Consider the following 17,717-nt stretch of genomic DNA (forward strand, 5'->3'; position numbering starts at 1 on the left):
TTTGGATAGCAGCCTTTATTAGGCATGTCTTTTACAAATATCTTTCCTTTTTTTGAAAATATGAAGAGTCATATCTGGGTAGATAATAACCCAACCAAGACTACACTGAGTGCTGACAGTTCAGAGACTTCAGGGCCTGGACACCCTGATTGGCCCAGAAGCCTCTGAGAGATGCCCCAAGAAAAAGAGTCCCAGACTCTCCCCACCCTCCCTCTACCTCCAGAGTTGAGCAAATCCTTCATCTACTGCCTTTTGCCAGTACTCTGGCTCTCCTGCATCCCATCCAGGCTGTGCCATGTCACACGCAATCCAAAGAAAGCTAAGCTTCACAGAGTGTCCAGGGATTTTGTTGGCAGCCCCCACAGCACAGCCCTTCCTCTTCAAGCCCCAAACTGCTTAGGCATCCTCTAGCAAACACGGCTCCTCTGCTGTGAAACAAGCCTGGCTTACAACAGGTCTCTACACTGCCCTGTGTTCTAATCCTGCCCAAGGAAAGGAGGCATGGGACAGGGGCTTTGGAGGACAGGTAAAGTTAGGGAAAGCTGAGGGGCGAGAGAGGACTTCCAGACAGACAGGACTAAAGACTACAATGGTAGGGGCGCCCCTGGGTGGCTCAGTCAGTTAAGCGTCCAGCTTCAGCTCAGGTCATGATCTCACAGTTCGTGGGTTCGAGCCCCACGTTGGGCTCTGTGCTGACAGCTCAGAGCCTGGAGCCTGCTTCTGATTTTGTGTCTCCCTTTCTCTCTGACCCTCCCCTGCTCATGCTATCTCTCTCTGTCTCTCAAAAATAAATAAAAAACATAAAAAAAATTTAAAGACTATGTGGTAGGGCTTGAAAGGGGCTGGCTGTCTGGGGAAGATAAGAGGCTGGGAGCAGGCAGTGTGGCTGAGGGGCTGCATGAGGTCTTCCTGAGGAAAGGCTGGGGCCACGTTTAAGGCCACAAAATCCCCATGAACAGCGGGATACACTCTCAGAAGATTAACCTGTGGGGAAGCTTGTAAGTAAATTGGAGACTCAGGGTCAGGAAGAAGGTGGAGATGCCGTATGCCTGCGTGAGAAGACTGACCTGCTCACACCTGGAAAAGGCTATTAGGAGAAGACAGGATTGGGAAACCATTTTTATCCCAATAAACCCTTCCCTAATCCCTTCTTCAGAACACTGTCCAGAAGGTAAAGTGATAGTAGACCTTTCCCAGGCCTTGCCCTGTCACCTACCCTGAGCTCAACTCACTGTTACAAATATACCAATTTGTACAAATTACAAATGAGGGGAACTCAGAGAATACTGCTTTTGGTTTTTAAGAGAGATTTAAATTTTCTAAGTAAAAATCATGTTCACTTATACTGCTTGAGCAATGTGAAAAGAGCTTTCCTTTAAAATTTTTGTTTGGCTGGTGATTTCTGCCAGATTTATCCATTCATTGCCCCAGACTAGTTACTAGCCCTGTGTCTTGCTTTTGCTGGGCACCGTGCTAGGAGCTGGGAGGCAAGAAATAGTCGGTCCCAGTTAGCTGTGTTAACCTTGGCTCTCCCTCCTCCTTGCTGGGTAAGCCTGGGACATTCCCGAACGTCTGTAAAATGGGAGTATAGCAGACTGCACTGCGCTGATGATGAGGTATGAGCATATACAGTTCATTGAGTCCATTGGCAAAAAGCTCAAGAAAAGCATCTCTGTTGCTACCAGAAGCAGGACAGGCTGAGCCTCTCACCACAACCCAGGGAATGTGGCTAAGCTCATCTTAACTTCTCTGAGCCTTTGTCCTTGTCTGGGGCTCTGGGAATGACAAAAGGAGTGGCTAGAATGGGTGCCAATCACATAGACTATCTACTGGTCCCAGGGATTTTTGCCAAAGATGCACAAAAATTAAAGCAAAGGATATACCTTCTGGATAAAGATCTAAAGCACCACATGTGAATTTTTGACATTTCAGACCTAAACTTATTCTGTGGAAAGGCAGCTCAGAAACTACAAGGGACCTTAATGAGAAAACATTGTTTTGTTGTAGAAAATTATTATATGACTTTCCAGGAATTTGCCTCACACCAAGATCAAGCTGTAACACCATTTCACTATCAAGCTAACCAAAGATTTCAGTAGTTTTATCTTTATGCATGACTCTGACCAATGTTTTTCTGTCATTCCCACCTTTATGGATGCCTTACATTCCCTTCAGCTCATACTGCTGGGTCCAGGAAAGTTTTTAAATGTAAAATAAAGGGCAACTGGGTGGCTCAGTCAGTTAAGCGGTTGACTTCGGCTCAGGTCATAATCTCCCAGTTCCTGGGTTTGAGCCCTACATCGGCCTCTGTGCTGACAGCTCAGAACCTGGAGCCTGCTTCGGATTCTGTGTCTCCTTCTCTCTCTGCCCCTCCCCTCCTCACGCTCTGTCTCTCAAAAGTAAAGATTAAAGAAAAAAATTTTTAATAAAATAAAAAATGTAAAATTAATTTCTTCCAATTTTAACACACCATAAATAACTGCACAGATTTTAAAGTTTACTCTCTCTCCTGAAGATAGGTGATTGGCCAAACATGTACCCATTCTCCCTTTACATAAGTATATTTTATCAACAGTATGGTTGAGAAAAAAGGAAAAAGTACCACTTTTTGTGCTAAGAATCCCCTTTTCTGGGATACCCGGATGGCTCAGCTGAGCGTTCAACTTTAGCTGAGGTCATCATCTTGGGGGCTCTGCACTGACAGTGATATTTATTTTCTCTCTCTCTCTCTCTCCCCCCTCTCCTCTTTGGCCCCTCCCCCCTCATGCTTCCTCTCTGTCATAAATAAACTTTCAACAACAACAAAGAATCCCCCTTTCTGCATTTGCTTCTAGTCATTACACACATGCATGTAATAAGATTTGACCACTCTTATCTCCAATTCACTTCCCCCAACAGCAACCTCAAGCAGATGCTGTCATCACCCACATCTGGAAACGTGACAAGTAGGGGTGGAAGTTGGGCAATCAGCCTAAGACCCTAAATTCACATTTCTTCTCCTGTAACATAACTTGCTGCCACGTGCAGGCATCCATCTGGGCCCATTCTTTCTTGTCATCTCTGTGGGAGCTGCAGGCAAGGGGCCCCAATGAGAATGTGCTAATGCTCAGGTGGCTTGCTGACACCACCAACTGTCCTCTGTCCCTGCGCAAGAAGTCTCATGTCTCCTGCCAGCACCCAATAAGCTGTGGCAGGTTACCTTGTTAGCTGGCAAGTAGGGTAAAAACTTCAGATCCTTCACAGCTCTCAACACCAACTTTGCAAGGCACAATGTCCCTGTGGCAACCAAGACCAAGTGGAAGCTCCTCCACACATGGCACCAGACCCAACGTGTCCTACTCCTAACCCAGTGACCAAACCTAATCTTTCCTTTCTAGGGAAACCCTGCAAGAATCTCAAGATCCCATTCTTCCCTTCCTTGGGTGATGACCCTGACTACTTCAGTTTCCCCACAGAAGCCACAGTTTGTGTCACTGCTATGACTGCTTTCTCTGTAATGTAGTAAGGATGCCACAAAGCTCTCTGACAGCCACAGAGGAAGTCAGGCCAATCCTTCCATTCCCTGTGTCCCCACAGCATGCACACAGCTAACTGTCTGACATCATATGCAGAACCCATGGCTGACTTGATGCGAACAGGTGGATCCTGGTGTAGGGCTAATGAACATGCTGTCTCTTTTCACTCCAAGACGAACTGAAGGGTGGGGTGTATCACATCCACTTCTGTCCATTTTGGCGATGACCCCAAGCAGCACCCAATCCTTTCCCTCTGCCTCATTCAGCAAATTAACAAAGCCTGAGATTTACTACCACAAGAATGCCATGCCCAGAGCTGCCCTGCTGGCTGGCTACCCATCCCCCAGAGTTGAGTGTTGTTAAAGGGGAGCTTTTTAATTTTTTATTTATTTTTGAGAGACAGCACAAGCAGGGGAGGGTCAGAGAAAGAGGGAGACACAAAAGCAGAAGCAGGCTCCAGGCTCTGAGCTAGCTGTCAGTACAGAGCCCAACGTGGGGCTCGAACCCACAAATTGTGAAATCATGACCTGAGCCTAAGTCAGCCGCTCAACCAACTGAGCCACCCAGGCGCGCTCCCCCCCGCTTTTTTTTAAATTAAAACAAAGCTACCATGTATTCCCAAGTCACCACTGGCAGGTGCCGCTTCTTCACCACAGGAAAGCAAGGGAGACAAGGTTGAAGCAGCACCCACTCTGGGAAGCCGTAAGATCAGTGATGTTTTCATATAAGGAAAAAGCCTGGGTTTATCTAAGACAGAGGGAAGTGGTGGCAAGGAAGCCTTGCTGTTCTGGTGGGCTCCTCAAGAGTACCGATAGCTGCATTTTGATCACCTGTCTTCTCCTTAGGCCAGGAGATGCCTGAGAGCAGGGGCCCAAGGCAGCTTTAGAACCATGTCCCAAATGTTTGCTAAGCTCAGATTCTCTTCTTGATTATAAGATCATCAATGCCAGTGTTTGTTATTCTTTTGAACATGGCAAGGAATGGGTCAGGTCTCAGAATAAAGGTTTAACATACCTGAAACACAATGACCCCAGAAGCCAGAACCAGCCTGGAGCTTGTACACAGAAGAGAAAACATTTCCACATCTCTGGATATCCCAGGCACCAGTCACAGCCTAGAGTGGCTAATAAAGTAGGAAGTATGAGAACCTCACAGTCAATCTAGGAGGTAGGGAGTCAATTCCAGGTCATTCACATGGAAAGAAAACAAGTTCTTGTTAGGAAAGAAAATCTGATTACTACTGCTTTTTTTTAAAACCAAAGCTAGGGGCACCTAGATGGCTCAGTCTAGCTGAGTGTCTGACTTTGGCTAGGGTCATGATCTCACAGTTCGTGAGGTCAAGCCCTGCAATAGGCCCTGCACTGACAGCACAGAATTTTCTCTCTTTCAAAGTAAATAAATAGGGGCATCTGGTTGGCTCAGTCGGTTAAGCATCCGACTTCAGCTCAGGTCATGATCTCGCAGTTCGTGAGTTCGAGCCCTGCGTCGAGCTCTGTGCTGACAGCTCAGAGCCTGGAGCCTGTTTTGGATTCTGTGTCTCCCTCTTTCTCTGCCCCTCCCCTGCTCGCTCTATGTCTCTGTCTCTCAAAATAAAATAAAGACATTAAAAAAAATTTTTTTAAATCAAACCAAACACAGAAACAGTGGTTCTCAAAGGGCTATGTTGTCTCTCTCAGACAGGTTTAGAAATGCCTAAGGACATCCTTACATTGTCCCAATGACAAAGTTGGCCACTGGCATCTAGTGGACAAGAAACAGGGACAATACAACACAAATAATCCACACACACATACCAAAATGCAGCATACAACACAACCTCATTGACAAATACTGCTTTAGGATAACTACAAGTTCAATTCACAAACTGTGAGGTGCCTACTATGTGTGACACATGGTGCCAGGAACAGGAAGTAGAAGAAAAACAAATTTCAGGCTCCCACCTGAACCAAAACTCATTGAGGTAGATATCAATATCACAATACAGCAAAAGTCACACTGTTGAGCAGTGCCCAAATAGAGGTGGCCACAATGACGGGTGGGTCACAGCAGGCCCCAGCAGGCTGTCCAGCCAATAGGCATCCCCCCATTTCTTTGCTGGCAAACCCCCGGTTTTGTATGCAGTTGCACTGCTCCCTTATTGTGACCCAGGAGTAAATCCTGACTGGTCTAAACCTGTCAGACAGGTAGCCGCCAGCTGCTAGTGACTATGGTACACTTGAAATGTGACTTCTGAGTTGAGAAGTGCTGAGTACAAAACACCACCTGGATTTCTGAGACCTTGTATTAAAAAAAAAAAAAGAGTGCAAAATATTTCAATAATAATTATTGATACTGATTACATGTTGAGCAATATTTCTAATATACAGCATTATATAAACTATACATCAAAATGAACTCCCAAATGAGTTTTTAAAAATTTTAATGGGACTACTAGAAAAATTTAAAGTACAGCTGTGGCTCACAGTATGTCCCCATTGAACAGCACTATCCTACTTCAGCCAGGGGCTGGGGTAAGCCATGTGTCCTGGTTCTGGATGTGAGAAGCCTGTGGGCAGCTTCTGGGATGGGTGCCTTTGCTCTTGGTCACATCAAACTACATGTATGGTAAAACTGCATAAATATAAACAGACACATACTAAAACTGGAAAAATCTAAATAAGGTCAGTGGACTGTATTACTTAATTTTCTGGTTATGATACTGTGCTATGGTTATGCAATAGGTGAAGGGTACTGCCGATCTCTCTCTATTATTATAATTGCATGAGAATCAACAATTACTTCAAAACAAACATTTCAAAGAGAGAGAAGTGAAGGGAAGAAAAGGTCCTCTTCCGACCCTGGACATTGGGGCCCTGCAGGAGTCTACAGTACTCCAGCAGCTATCTGACAACTGGGTAAAAGCTGGACTGAATGGAACCAAGGTCAGGAGACGAGGGACAGGCATAATTCACGTCCTTGTTCACATCACTGGCTGCTGGATTAACCAGCTCAGAGCATGAACCATAGGATTTTGTCAGGTGCAGTAACTTGCCCTTTCCGAAGCTAAACTGAGTTGGGGGTTTCTTTACTTGGGAGTCCAAAGTGACCACACCAGTACGAATGGTGACTGGAGAGAACACAGAAGGTTAAGATTCACGGAGACCAGGGGATGGGGAGTTTCAGAGAAGACTCAGGAGGAGAAGGATGGGTACCCTAAGCAGAAAGGGGTGGCCTACTAAGCCAGGAAGAAAGGTCATGTTCCTGAGAAAATGCGATGTCTCTCCCTAAAACTTAATAAACAGGAATTTGACACAATAATTAATTTTAGTACCCTAGCCACAGCCCAACTTAGGGTCAACTGATGGAGGGCACTGACCTGTAGCCCACACAACAAAGGAGCAAAGCTGTTCAAAAGAGGCTGGTATTCAGTGCAGGTCAGGGAGACTTGATGATGAGCCTATGAGGTGCTGCAAAGAACTTCTGAAATGCAAAAGCTTTCACAGAGACAAACATACTTCCAGTTTTTGAAAGACGGTGTTAATCAGTGCAACTGATGCCGATCCCCAAAAATATTCTGGAGGGGTTCACCAGAACGTGGTATGTGTGGGCACTGTAAGGAGAGCAGTGAGCCCCCAGGAGCCAGCACAGAGGCCAGAGAAACTGCAATGTCAGAGAGACTACTTCCTCTCCCACCAACTGGTGGGGAACAGCAAGGAAGTACAAGGCCTCTCCAGAGAGCCTTCATTTCATTTTTAAAAAATTCTTGGGGCAGCCTTTAATGTACAATGCCTCAGGGATATAAAGATGACTCACAAGTCTGTGGTTCTGAATGAAGCCCAGAGGCAAAGACATTCAGGGCAGCTGACTAGCGCATTAACCACAACACTGGCTGAAGTAAACCCTTGCTCTGCACTAGGCTGGGGAGCACCATCAACCCATTTAGTCCCCTGCCCACCGTGAGAGGCAGGCATGTATGAGTTCCATTTTACAAATGAGGAGCTGAGGCACAGACTATTAGAAGAAAGACTTATTGTCACTGTTGGAATGTTTCCACCTGTGCACATCTTACCTTCTCAATAAAAGGTAAAACTAGCAGCAATACCATTACAAGTTCAGGGTGACAATGATACGGGACAGAAGTAGCCCAGGCAAGAAAGGAACTCAAGATGGAATAATTTCCTGCCTTAAAGAACTAAGCACTCAAATCACAAAATTAGAAAAGGACAAAGAGCAAACACCAAGGAAAGAGAAGACATCACAACATAAAAGAAATTAACATGAAAGCAAAAATTAGCTATTTACAACACAGAAAATGAAATTTTTACTTCATAATACTAAAACTAGCATAACCATCTTACCCAAATCCAATCAAAACAAAAAACACAATCCAAGCTCACATATGAACACATATGAAAAAAAAAAACGCTAAAGACTAGTAAGCTTAGTACAATGGAATATTTTTTAAAATAGTCCACAATGAAGGAGGGGTTAATCAAGAAGAGAGATTTAATTAACAGGCCACTGTGAAAACACATATCATAAAATTTCATTGACAAGTAATATGGCCTTTAATGAAAGCCACTCGTTCCTGATTAAAATTAAAAAGTTTAGAAAGCAACATCAACAAAATGGCAAAGCAAGCAGTTCCAAACTCCTATTCCTCTAGAAAAACATAAAACAAACAAAAATGCATGCAAAAACTGTCAGAACCAACTTTGTATGAACTTTGGAAAACAGTCCAAGGTTTAGAGCAACTAAATGAATGAAGAATCAAGAAAAAAAGCAACTGAAAAATGGTGGGAAAGCTTTGTGGCAATTTTCCCCACCCTCACTCCACCTCCTCCCTGGATGGACAACAGACAGTCTTGCAGATGGCAGCCTCTATTTCCAGAGTGGGACCCTGGTCCCAGGCTCCAGAGGTAGCAGAGCAGAGGTTACTTGCAAATTACTGTGTTTGTCTGTTCTAACATGTCTGGGGCTACCTGAGGGTCTGACACAAGGTGTTCATCTCTGTTTTAACCTAACTCAGAATCCACACAGGGTGAAAAATCACAGGCACTGCTCAAAAACATTGTAAGGCAATGAAAAACCCATTGCCACCCGGAGCAAAAGATACTGATTAAGATTCCCTAAAGCAATGGAGGAAAAGCCAAGAAGAAAACTAGGGAAATTAGGACATTCCAAAGTGCCCAACTATACTGGGAAATTGAGAAAGCCATGCACATGTCTCGGACAGGCTACATGCTCAGAAAAATCCAGAGAAGATTTGAAATTTTCATCTACTAACTACAGCCTCAACATAAGAAACAAGGCTTTGGCTCCGTGATGAAGTAGTACCCTGGCACAGAATCAATCTGCACAGACTGAGACTTTTTTTTAAAGCTTCTGGCAATCAAGGAAATTTCAGCCCCAACACTGGTAGAACACAAGTGAAACCTGTAACAATCAAGAATAGCAGACCCTAGGCTGAGCCTGGATGGCTCAGTCAACAGAACATGCAACTCTTGATCTTGGTGTTAGGGGTTCAATCCCCATGGTGGGTGTAGAGATTAAACAAACAGGGGTGCGTGGGTGGCTCAGCCAATTAAGCATCCGACTTCAGCTCAGGTTATGATCTCTGGGTTCATGGGTTCAAGTCCTGCATCAGGCTCTGTGCTGACAGCGCCCAGAGCCTGCTTCAGATTCTGTGTCTCCCTCTCTCTCTGCTCCTCCCCTGTTCTCTCTCTCTCTCTCTCTCTCTCTCTCTCTCTCTCTCTCAAAAATAAACATTAAAAAAAGTTTTTTCCAAACAAACAAACTAGCAAACCCTGGGCAAGAGGGAGAATCTGATTCCAGATTACAATATTCAAATGTCCAGTTTTCAACAATAACAACAACAATCACAAAGTATACAAAGAAAAAGAGGGCCACCAGGCTGTAGAGCATATGATCTTGGGGCTGTAAATTCAAGCCCCACAATGAGTGTAGAAATAACCTAAAAATAAAATCTTAAAAAAAATTTTTAATGTTTATTTATTATTTTTGAAGGGGAGAGAGAGACAGCACAAGCAAGGCAAGGGTGGGGTAGGGGTGCAGAGAAAGGGAGACACAGAATCTGAAGCAGGCTGCAGGCTCTGAGCTGTCAGCACAGAGCCCGATGTGGGGCTCAAACTCGCAAACTGCAAGATCATTACCTGAACCAAAGTTGGATGCTCCACTGACTGAGCCACCCCGGTGCTCCCCCAAAATAAAATCTTTAGTGCCACACCTGGGTGGCTCAGTCAGTTAAGTGTGACTCTTGTTATCAGCTCAAGTCAGACTCTCATGATCAAAAGACTGGGCCCCATGTTGTGCTCTGGGCTAAATATGGAGCCTGCTTGGGATTTTCTCTCCCTATCTCTCTGCCCCTCCCTTGCTTGTGGATGCATGCACACACACACACACACACACACACACACACACACACACACTCTCTCTCTCAAAAATAAACAAACTTTTAAAATAAATAAAGGGACGCCTGGGTGGCTCAGTCAGTAAAGGGTCCAATTCTTGATTTCAGCTCAGATCATGATCTCTCAGCTTGTGGGACAGAGCCCTGTGATGGGCTCTGGGCTGACACCACGGAGCCTGTTTGGGATTCTCTCTCCTTTTCTGTCTGTTCCTCCCCCTCTTTCATGTACACACCTGCCCCTTCTCTCAAAATAAATAAATAAACTTTTAAAAACCTTAATAAAAGTATGACTTATTAAGATTTTTTTAAGTTTATTTATTTTGAGAGAGACAGAGAGCACATGCAAGTGGGGGAGGAGCAGAAAGAGAAGGGTTCAGAGGATCCAAAGCAGGCTCTATATTGAGAGCAGATAGCCCAATGTGGGGCTTGAACTCACAAACTGTGAGATCATGACCTGAGCCAAAGTCAGACATAGGCTGACTGAGCCACCCAGGTGCCCCTAAAATTTTTAAGTAATCTCTAGATTCAACATGGAACTTGAACGTACATCTCCGAGATCAAGAGTCTCATGCCATGCTCTATCAACTGAGCCAGCCAGGAGCCCCAAGTATAACCCATTTAAAGGAATAAAACAAATTCCTGAGGAAGTCTAAACACTGGGATTACTAGACAAAGAATTAAAATCAACAGTTAAAACATGCTCAAAGAAATAAAAGAAATCACAGACAAAGAGCTAAATTAAACCAGGAAGGTGATATCCGAACAAAATGAGAATGCCAATAGACAGAAGCTGTAAAAAGGAAACAAATTTGGGACGCCTGGGTGGCTCAGTCGGTTAAGCGTCCAGCTTCAGCGCAGGTCATGACCTCACAGTTTGTGGGTTCAAGCCCCACGTCGGGCTCTGTGCTGACAGCTAGCTCAGAGCCTGGAGCCTGCTTTGGATTCTGTTTCCCTCTCTCTCTGACCCTCCCCTGCTCATGCTCTCTTTCTCAAAAATAAATTAAAAGGAAAAAAAGGAAACAAATTTAAAGCTGAACAGCACAAAAACAAATGAAATTTTCAGTGGAGCAATTTGACAGTAGGTTTGAATAAGCAGAAGGAAGACTCAGAAAGAATCATCTGAAGTTAAAACAATGGAAATTATCCAGTCTGTGGACCAGAAAGAAAAGGAATAAAAAAAGTGAACAGAGCCTAAGGATATATGGGACATCATCAAGAAGACCAACATATACATTATGGGAGCCCCAGAAGGCCAGGAAAGAGAAAAGGGGCAGAAAGAATATTTGAAAAAATAATGAGCAAAACCTTCCCAAGTTCCATGAAAGATTAATCTACACATCCAAGAAGCTTAATGAACTCCAAGCAGAATCAACTCAAAGAGATCATACCAAGACACACAGTCAAATCACCAAAGAGATAATCTTGAAAGCCATAAAAGACAAGTGATTTGTCTGGATTCTCAGTAAGACAAACAAATGATTTCTCACCAGAAACCATGGACAACAGAAGGCAGTGGAATGATACATATCCAAGGGGCTGAAAAGAAAAGACTCAGCAAAAACTATCCTCCAAAAATGAACGAGAAATTAAAATATTCCCAGATAAATAAAAACTGACAGGGGGCGCCTGGGTGGTTCAGTCTATTAAGCAACTGATTCTTGGTTTTGGCTCAGGTCACAATCTCAAGAGTTTATGAGACTGAGCCCTCATGGGACTCTGCACTGACATTAGGGACCCTGCTTGGGATTCTCTCTCTACCTCTCTGTCTACCTCTTTGTTCTTCCCCTGTTCACACACATGCATTGTCTCTCTCTCCCTCTCTCATGTTTAAAATACTAAATCATCACCATCCCCAAAAGAAATACAAACGAGAACCCTTCAAGCTAAGTGAAAGGACAGTACTTAAAACCATATGAAAAAATAAAGAACAACCCACAAAGGTATGGCCAACTAATCTTTGACAAAGCAGGAATGAATATCCGATGGAATAAAGACAGTCTTGTCAGCAAGTGGTGCTAGGAAAACTGGACAGTGACACGCAGAAAAATGAATCTGGACCACTTTCTTACACCATACACAAAGATAAACTCAAAGTGGGTGAAAGACCTAAATATAAGGCAGGAAGCTATCAAAATCCTTGAGGAGAAAGCAGGCAAGAACCTCTCAGACCTTGGCTGCAGCAACTTCTTACTCAACACATCTCCAGAAGCAAGGGAAACAAAAGCAAAAATGAACTATTGGGACCTCATCAAAATAAAAAGCTTCACACAGCGAAAGAATCAGCAAAACTAAAAGGCAACCAATGAATGGGAGAAGATATTTGCAAACAACATATAAAATGAAGAGTTTGTATCCAAAATTTATAAAGAACTTATCAAACTCAACACCCAAAAAATAAACAATTCAGTAAAGAAATGGGCTAAAAAGACATGAACAACACTTCTCCAAAGACATCCAGATCGCCAACAGACACATGAAATGATGCTCAAGGTCACTCATCATCAGGGAAATACAAATCAAAACCACAATGAGATACTACCTCACACCTGTCAGAATGGCTACCATTAACAACTCAAGCAACAGATGCTAGCAAGGATGTGGAGAAAGAGGATCTCTTTCGCACTGCTGGTGGGAATGCAAACTGTTGCGGCCACTCTGGAAAACAGTACAGAGGTTCCTCAAAAAATTAAAAATAACACAGCAACTGCACCACTAGATATTTATCCAGGGAATACAGGTATGCTGTTTCAAATGGACACATGCACCCCAATGTTTACAGCAGCACTGTCAACAATTGCCAAAGTATGGAAAGAGGCTAAATGTCCATTGATGGATGAATGAATAAAGAAGATGTGGTACGTACGTGTACACACACACACACACACACACACACACCCCACAGGAATATTACTTGGCAAGCAAAAAGAATGAAATCTTGTCATTTCAATTATGTGAATGGGACTAGAAGTTATTATGCTAAGAGATATTAGTCAGAAAAAGACAAATATCATATGACTTGACTCATATGAGGACTTTAAGATACAAAACAGATGAAGACATGGGAAGAGAAGCAAAAATAATATAAAAACAGGGAGGAAGACAAAAACATGAGAGACTCTTAAATATGAATAACAGACGGTTACTGGAGAGGCTGTGGGAGGGGGGGATGGGCTAAATGGGTAAGGGCACTGAGGAATCTACTCCTGAAATCATTATTGTACTATATGCTAACTTAGATGTAAATTAAAAAATAAATTTTTTAAAAATCCAAAAAAATTTAAGCTGAAAAATTCAGATTTATAATTTCATTTGAGAATTAATCCTCAAGCAATATTTGCATGTGTATACTTATCAATTATATATTTAATAAGTATTTTGTCATAAAAATTGCAATAAAATGGATTAAAGATTTTTCATGCATGCAAATATACAATTTGTTGTAAAATAAAACATAATAATAAACCATACCAACAACCTGAAAATAGAAAAAGAAAAAAGAAAGAATAGTAAGTGTATCTACACAGAAAAAGATAAAAGCTAATGTTATAGATTATTGCACTTTGGGTTGGTAACTGCTCTTCGTGACAATAACTATAAAACTGGGAGGTGATGGAGATGTATAGGAGCAGACTGTCTGAATTCTACTGAAATTAAGTTGGTATTATTCAAACTAAGTGGTTAAAAGATTAAGATGTTAATTGTAATCCCCAAGGTAATCTCTAAAAAAAACAACTAATAAGCATACATAAAATGAAAGAAGGGAATCAAAATGGTAGGCTACAATAAAAATCAACTACATATATATAGCAATAATGGAGGATTTCAGGAACAAAAAGTATTTAAGACAACCAGAAAACAGATAAATAACAAAAGCAAATTCTTTCTTAATAATCTCTTGAGATATAAATGGAATAATCTCTCCACTTAATAAAAGACAGAGATTGGGATGCCTGGGTGGTTCAGTCAGTGAAGCACCTGACTCTTGATTTCAGCTCAGGTCATGATCTCTCAGCTCACTGGGCTCTGTGTGGACAATGCAGAGCCTGCTTGGGATTCTCACTCTCTTCCTCTCTCTGCCCTGTCCCTGTTTGTTCTCTCTCTCTCAAAATAGTAATAAAAATAATAAAGAAAAGAGATTGCCAGAATGGATAAGAAAATGCAAGCCATCTATATGACTGCAAAAGACTTGCTTTACAAAGTCATAAAGTTAGAAGGAAAAGTTGGAAAAGATATTCCACGGCATTAATAACCATAAGAGAGCTACAGTGACTATATTATTATCAGATTTTTAAATAAAAAGGATTATAACAAGAATAGTCTATATTGATAAAGGTTCAATCCATCAAGAGGATACAAAAATTATAACCCTATACACAACTAACAAACATAAACCAAAATACATGAAGCAAAATTGACAGAAGTGAAGGAAAAAATACAAGTTCTAAAATAATATTTGGGGATTTCAGTACCCCATTTTCAGTAACAGATCAACACAGAAGATCTACAAAAAATGGAGTACTTGAACAACCAGTTAGACCTAACATATACAAAACACTTCATCTAATAACAGCACAACACACATTCTTCAAGTGCCTATGATACATTTTCCACAATAAACCACGTTAGGCCACAAAAATTGTCTTTAAATAAATTTTGAAAAGACTAAAATCACACAAAGTATCTTTACTGGCCAGTGTGGGATGCAACTAGAAGTCAAAAATGAAAGGAAAACTGGAAAACTCACAAATATGTGGAAAATAAGTAATTATTTATTTTTTTAAATTTTTATTTTTTTTTAATTTTGGGGGGAGGTTTATTTGTTTTTGAGACAGAGACAGAGCATGAGTTGGGGAGGAGCAGAGAGCTCCTAGCTGCCAGGACAGAACCCAATGCAGGCCTCGAACCCACAGACTGTGAGATCATGACCTTACCTGATGTTGGACACTTAACCAACTGAGCCACCCAGGCGCCCCTATTTATTTATTTTTTTAATGTTTGTTCATTTTTCAGAGAGAGACAGAAACAAAGCATGAACAGGGAGGGGCAGAGAAAAAAGGGAAGACACAGAATCCGAAGCAGGCTCCAGGCTCTGAGCCCTCAGCACAGAGCAAGATGCAGGGCTTGAACTCATGAACCACAAGATAATGACCTGAGCCAAAGTTGAACACTTAACCAACTGAGCCACCTAGGTGCTCCCATACTCTTTTCTTTACATTTATTTATTTTGAGAGAGAGTCAGACAGACAGACAGAGAGCACGTTCATGAATGCACACCTGTTCATGAACAGGGAAGGGGCAGTGAGAGAGCGAGAGAGAATCCCAAGTAGGCTCCAGTACTCTGAGCAACGAGCCTGGATGCAGGGCTTGATCTCATGAACCATAAGATCATGACCTAAGCTGAAACAAGAGTTGGGACATTTAACGGACTGAGTTGCCCAGGCACTCAAGAAATTAAGCATATAGATATATATATATTTTTTAATGTTTATTTTTGAGAGAGAGCACAAGCAGAGGGAGGGGCAGAGAGGGGAGCAAAGGATCTGAAGCAGGCTCAGAGCCATCAGTGCAGAACCCAATGTGAGGCTTGAACCAGTGAGCCAAGAGGTCATGACCTGAGCCAAAGTCAGAAGATCAACGAACTGAGCCATCCGGGTGCCCAGAAATTAAATATATTCTTTAAAAAGAAAAAACAAAGGAGTCAAAGAAAAAAAAAATCACAAGGGAAATTGGAAAATACCTTGAGATGAATGAAATTTAAAGCATGACAGATTAAAACTTAAGGAATGCAGTGAAAATAGTGCTCAGAGGAAAATTTACAGCTATAATAATCATAAAGAAAGATCTCAAATCAATAACCTAACTGGACACCTTAAGAAATGAGGAAAGATGGAAATTAATTTGACAATAAACTACTTAAAAAATTAATAAAAAAAACAAAGAAATGAGGAAAGGAAAAGCAAACTAAACACAAAGCTAGCAGAAAGAAATAAGTAACAACAGTTACAGAAGAGATAAATGAAACAGTAGAGGGATGCCTGAGTGACTCAGTCAGTTAAGTGTTTGACTTCGACTCAGGTCATGATCTCACAGCTCATGAGTTCGAGTCCTGCATTGGGCTTTGTGCTGATAGCTCAGAGCCTGAAGCTGGCTTCAGATTCTGTGTCTCTGACTCTCTCTGCCCCTCTGCCACTCACACTTTGTCTCTCTTAAAAATAAACATTAAAAAAAAAAAAAGAGTAGAAAAACAATAGAGAAAAAAAAATCAATGAAAGCAAAAGTTGGTTCTTTAAGATCAACGAAAAACTGACAAGCCTTTGCCTAGACTAAGGAAAAAGGAGGCTCATATTACTAAAATCAGAAATGAAAGTGGAGACATTACTCCCAATTTTAAGAAATAACAATTATACAAGTAATATAAACAATTGTGTACACCAACAAATTAGATAACTTAGATGGGATGGACAAACTTCTAGAAACAATCAATCTGCTAAAGCTGAATCAAGAAGAAAAAAATCTACCTAGATCTATAATGACTAAGGAGATTGAATCAGTAACCAAAAACCTCCCATCAAGAGTCCTGAATCAGATGGTTTTACTGATGAATTGTACCAAATGTGTAAAGAATTAGCATTGATCCTTCTAGAATTCTTCCAAAGAGGAGTGAACACTTTGTAACTTGTTCTCTAAGGCCAGCATCAGCCTAACAGTGAAGCCAGACAAAGACACTACAAGAAAATTACAAAATCTTACGAACTTTGAGCCAAAATCCTCAACAAAGCACTAGCAAACTGAATTCAGTACCATATTAAAACGATTATCGCTTTTCCGCCCGCTCCCCCCTCCCCCCGAGTGCCGCTCCGGCTGCTCCGCGCTCGCTCAGAGCTCCCAGCTCCTGCTAAGCTAGCGCCGCCGTCGTCTCTCTCTGGCCACAGTCATGATCATCTACCGGGACCTTATCAGCCATGATGAGATGTTCTCTGACATCTACAAGATCTGGGAGATTGCGGATGGACTGTGCTTGGAGGTGGAGGGGAAGATAGTCAGTAGGACAGAGGGTAACACTGATGACTCGCTCATTGGTGGCAATGCCTCCGCTGAAGGCCCTGAGGGTGAAGGTACCGAGAGCACAGTCATCACCGGTGTGGACATTGTCATGAACCATCACTTGTAGGAAACCAGCTTCACAAAGGAAGCTTACAAGAAGTACATCAAAGATTACATGAAATCAATCAAAGGCAAACTTGAAGAACAGAGGCCAGAAAGAGTAAAACCTTTTATGACAGGGGCTGCAGAACAAATCAAGCACATCCTTGCTAATTTCAAAAACTACCAGTTCTTGGTGAAAACATGAATCTGGACGGCATGGTGGCCCTGCTGGACTACCGCGAGGACAGTGGGACCCCATATATGATCTTCTTTAAGGATGGTTTAGAAATGGAAAAATGTTAACGAATTTGGCTGTTAACTTTGGATGTATCACCTGTTGTCATGACTGGCTGCTGCTCATCCACACGACACCGGGACTTAGACAAATGGGACTGATGTCATCTTGAGCTCTTCATTTACTTTGACCTTCATTTATTTGGAGCGGAGGCATTGTTTTTAAGAAAACATGTCATATAGGTTGTTTAAAAAAATAAAATGCATTTTTATTTTTTGTGAGTTTATCACAAAAAATAAATAAATAAAATAAAATAAAACGATTATCTACCATAGACAGAAATGCTGATGCATAGGAGCACATGTACCCCAATGTTCATAGCAGCAATGTCAACAATAGCCAAAACATGGAA

At 42.1% G+C, this 17,717-nt stretch overlaps 1 protein-coding gene and 1 pseudogene across 3 annotated transcripts in view; one reads left to right on the forward strand and one right to left on the reverse strand.

Annotated features, from left to right (window-relative positions):
- The window catches only part of UBE2L3 (ubiquitin conjugating enzyme E2 L3), a 52,386-nt gene that overhangs the window by 10,594 nt on the left and 24,075 nt on the right, over positions 1–17,717 (reverse strand). Inside the window, exon 1 of one of the 3 annotated variants that reach the window (XM_029922813.1) lies at positions 4,530–4,607. The exons of the other annotated variants lie outside the window; for them this stretch is intronic. Coding sequence (XP_029778673.1) covers positions 4,530–4,592 — 63 coding nt within the window. The 5' untranslated portion in view covers positions 4,593–4,607. Of the gene's footprint in view, positions 1–4,529; positions 4,608–17,717 lie in introns of those variants that run through there. 3 annotated transcript variants of the gene reach the window in all.
- Positions 16,844–17,498, forward strand: LOC115278368 (annotated as a pseudogene).

This window comes from Suricata suricatta, chromosome 14 (assembly GCF_006229205.1).
Source record: "Suricata suricatta isolate VVHF042 chromosome 14, meerkat_22Aug2017_6uvM2_HiC, whole genome shotgun sequence".
In the NCBI taxonomy this organism is placed as follows: Eukaryota; Metazoa; Chordata; class Mammalia; order Carnivora; family Herpestidae; genus Suricata; species Suricata suricatta.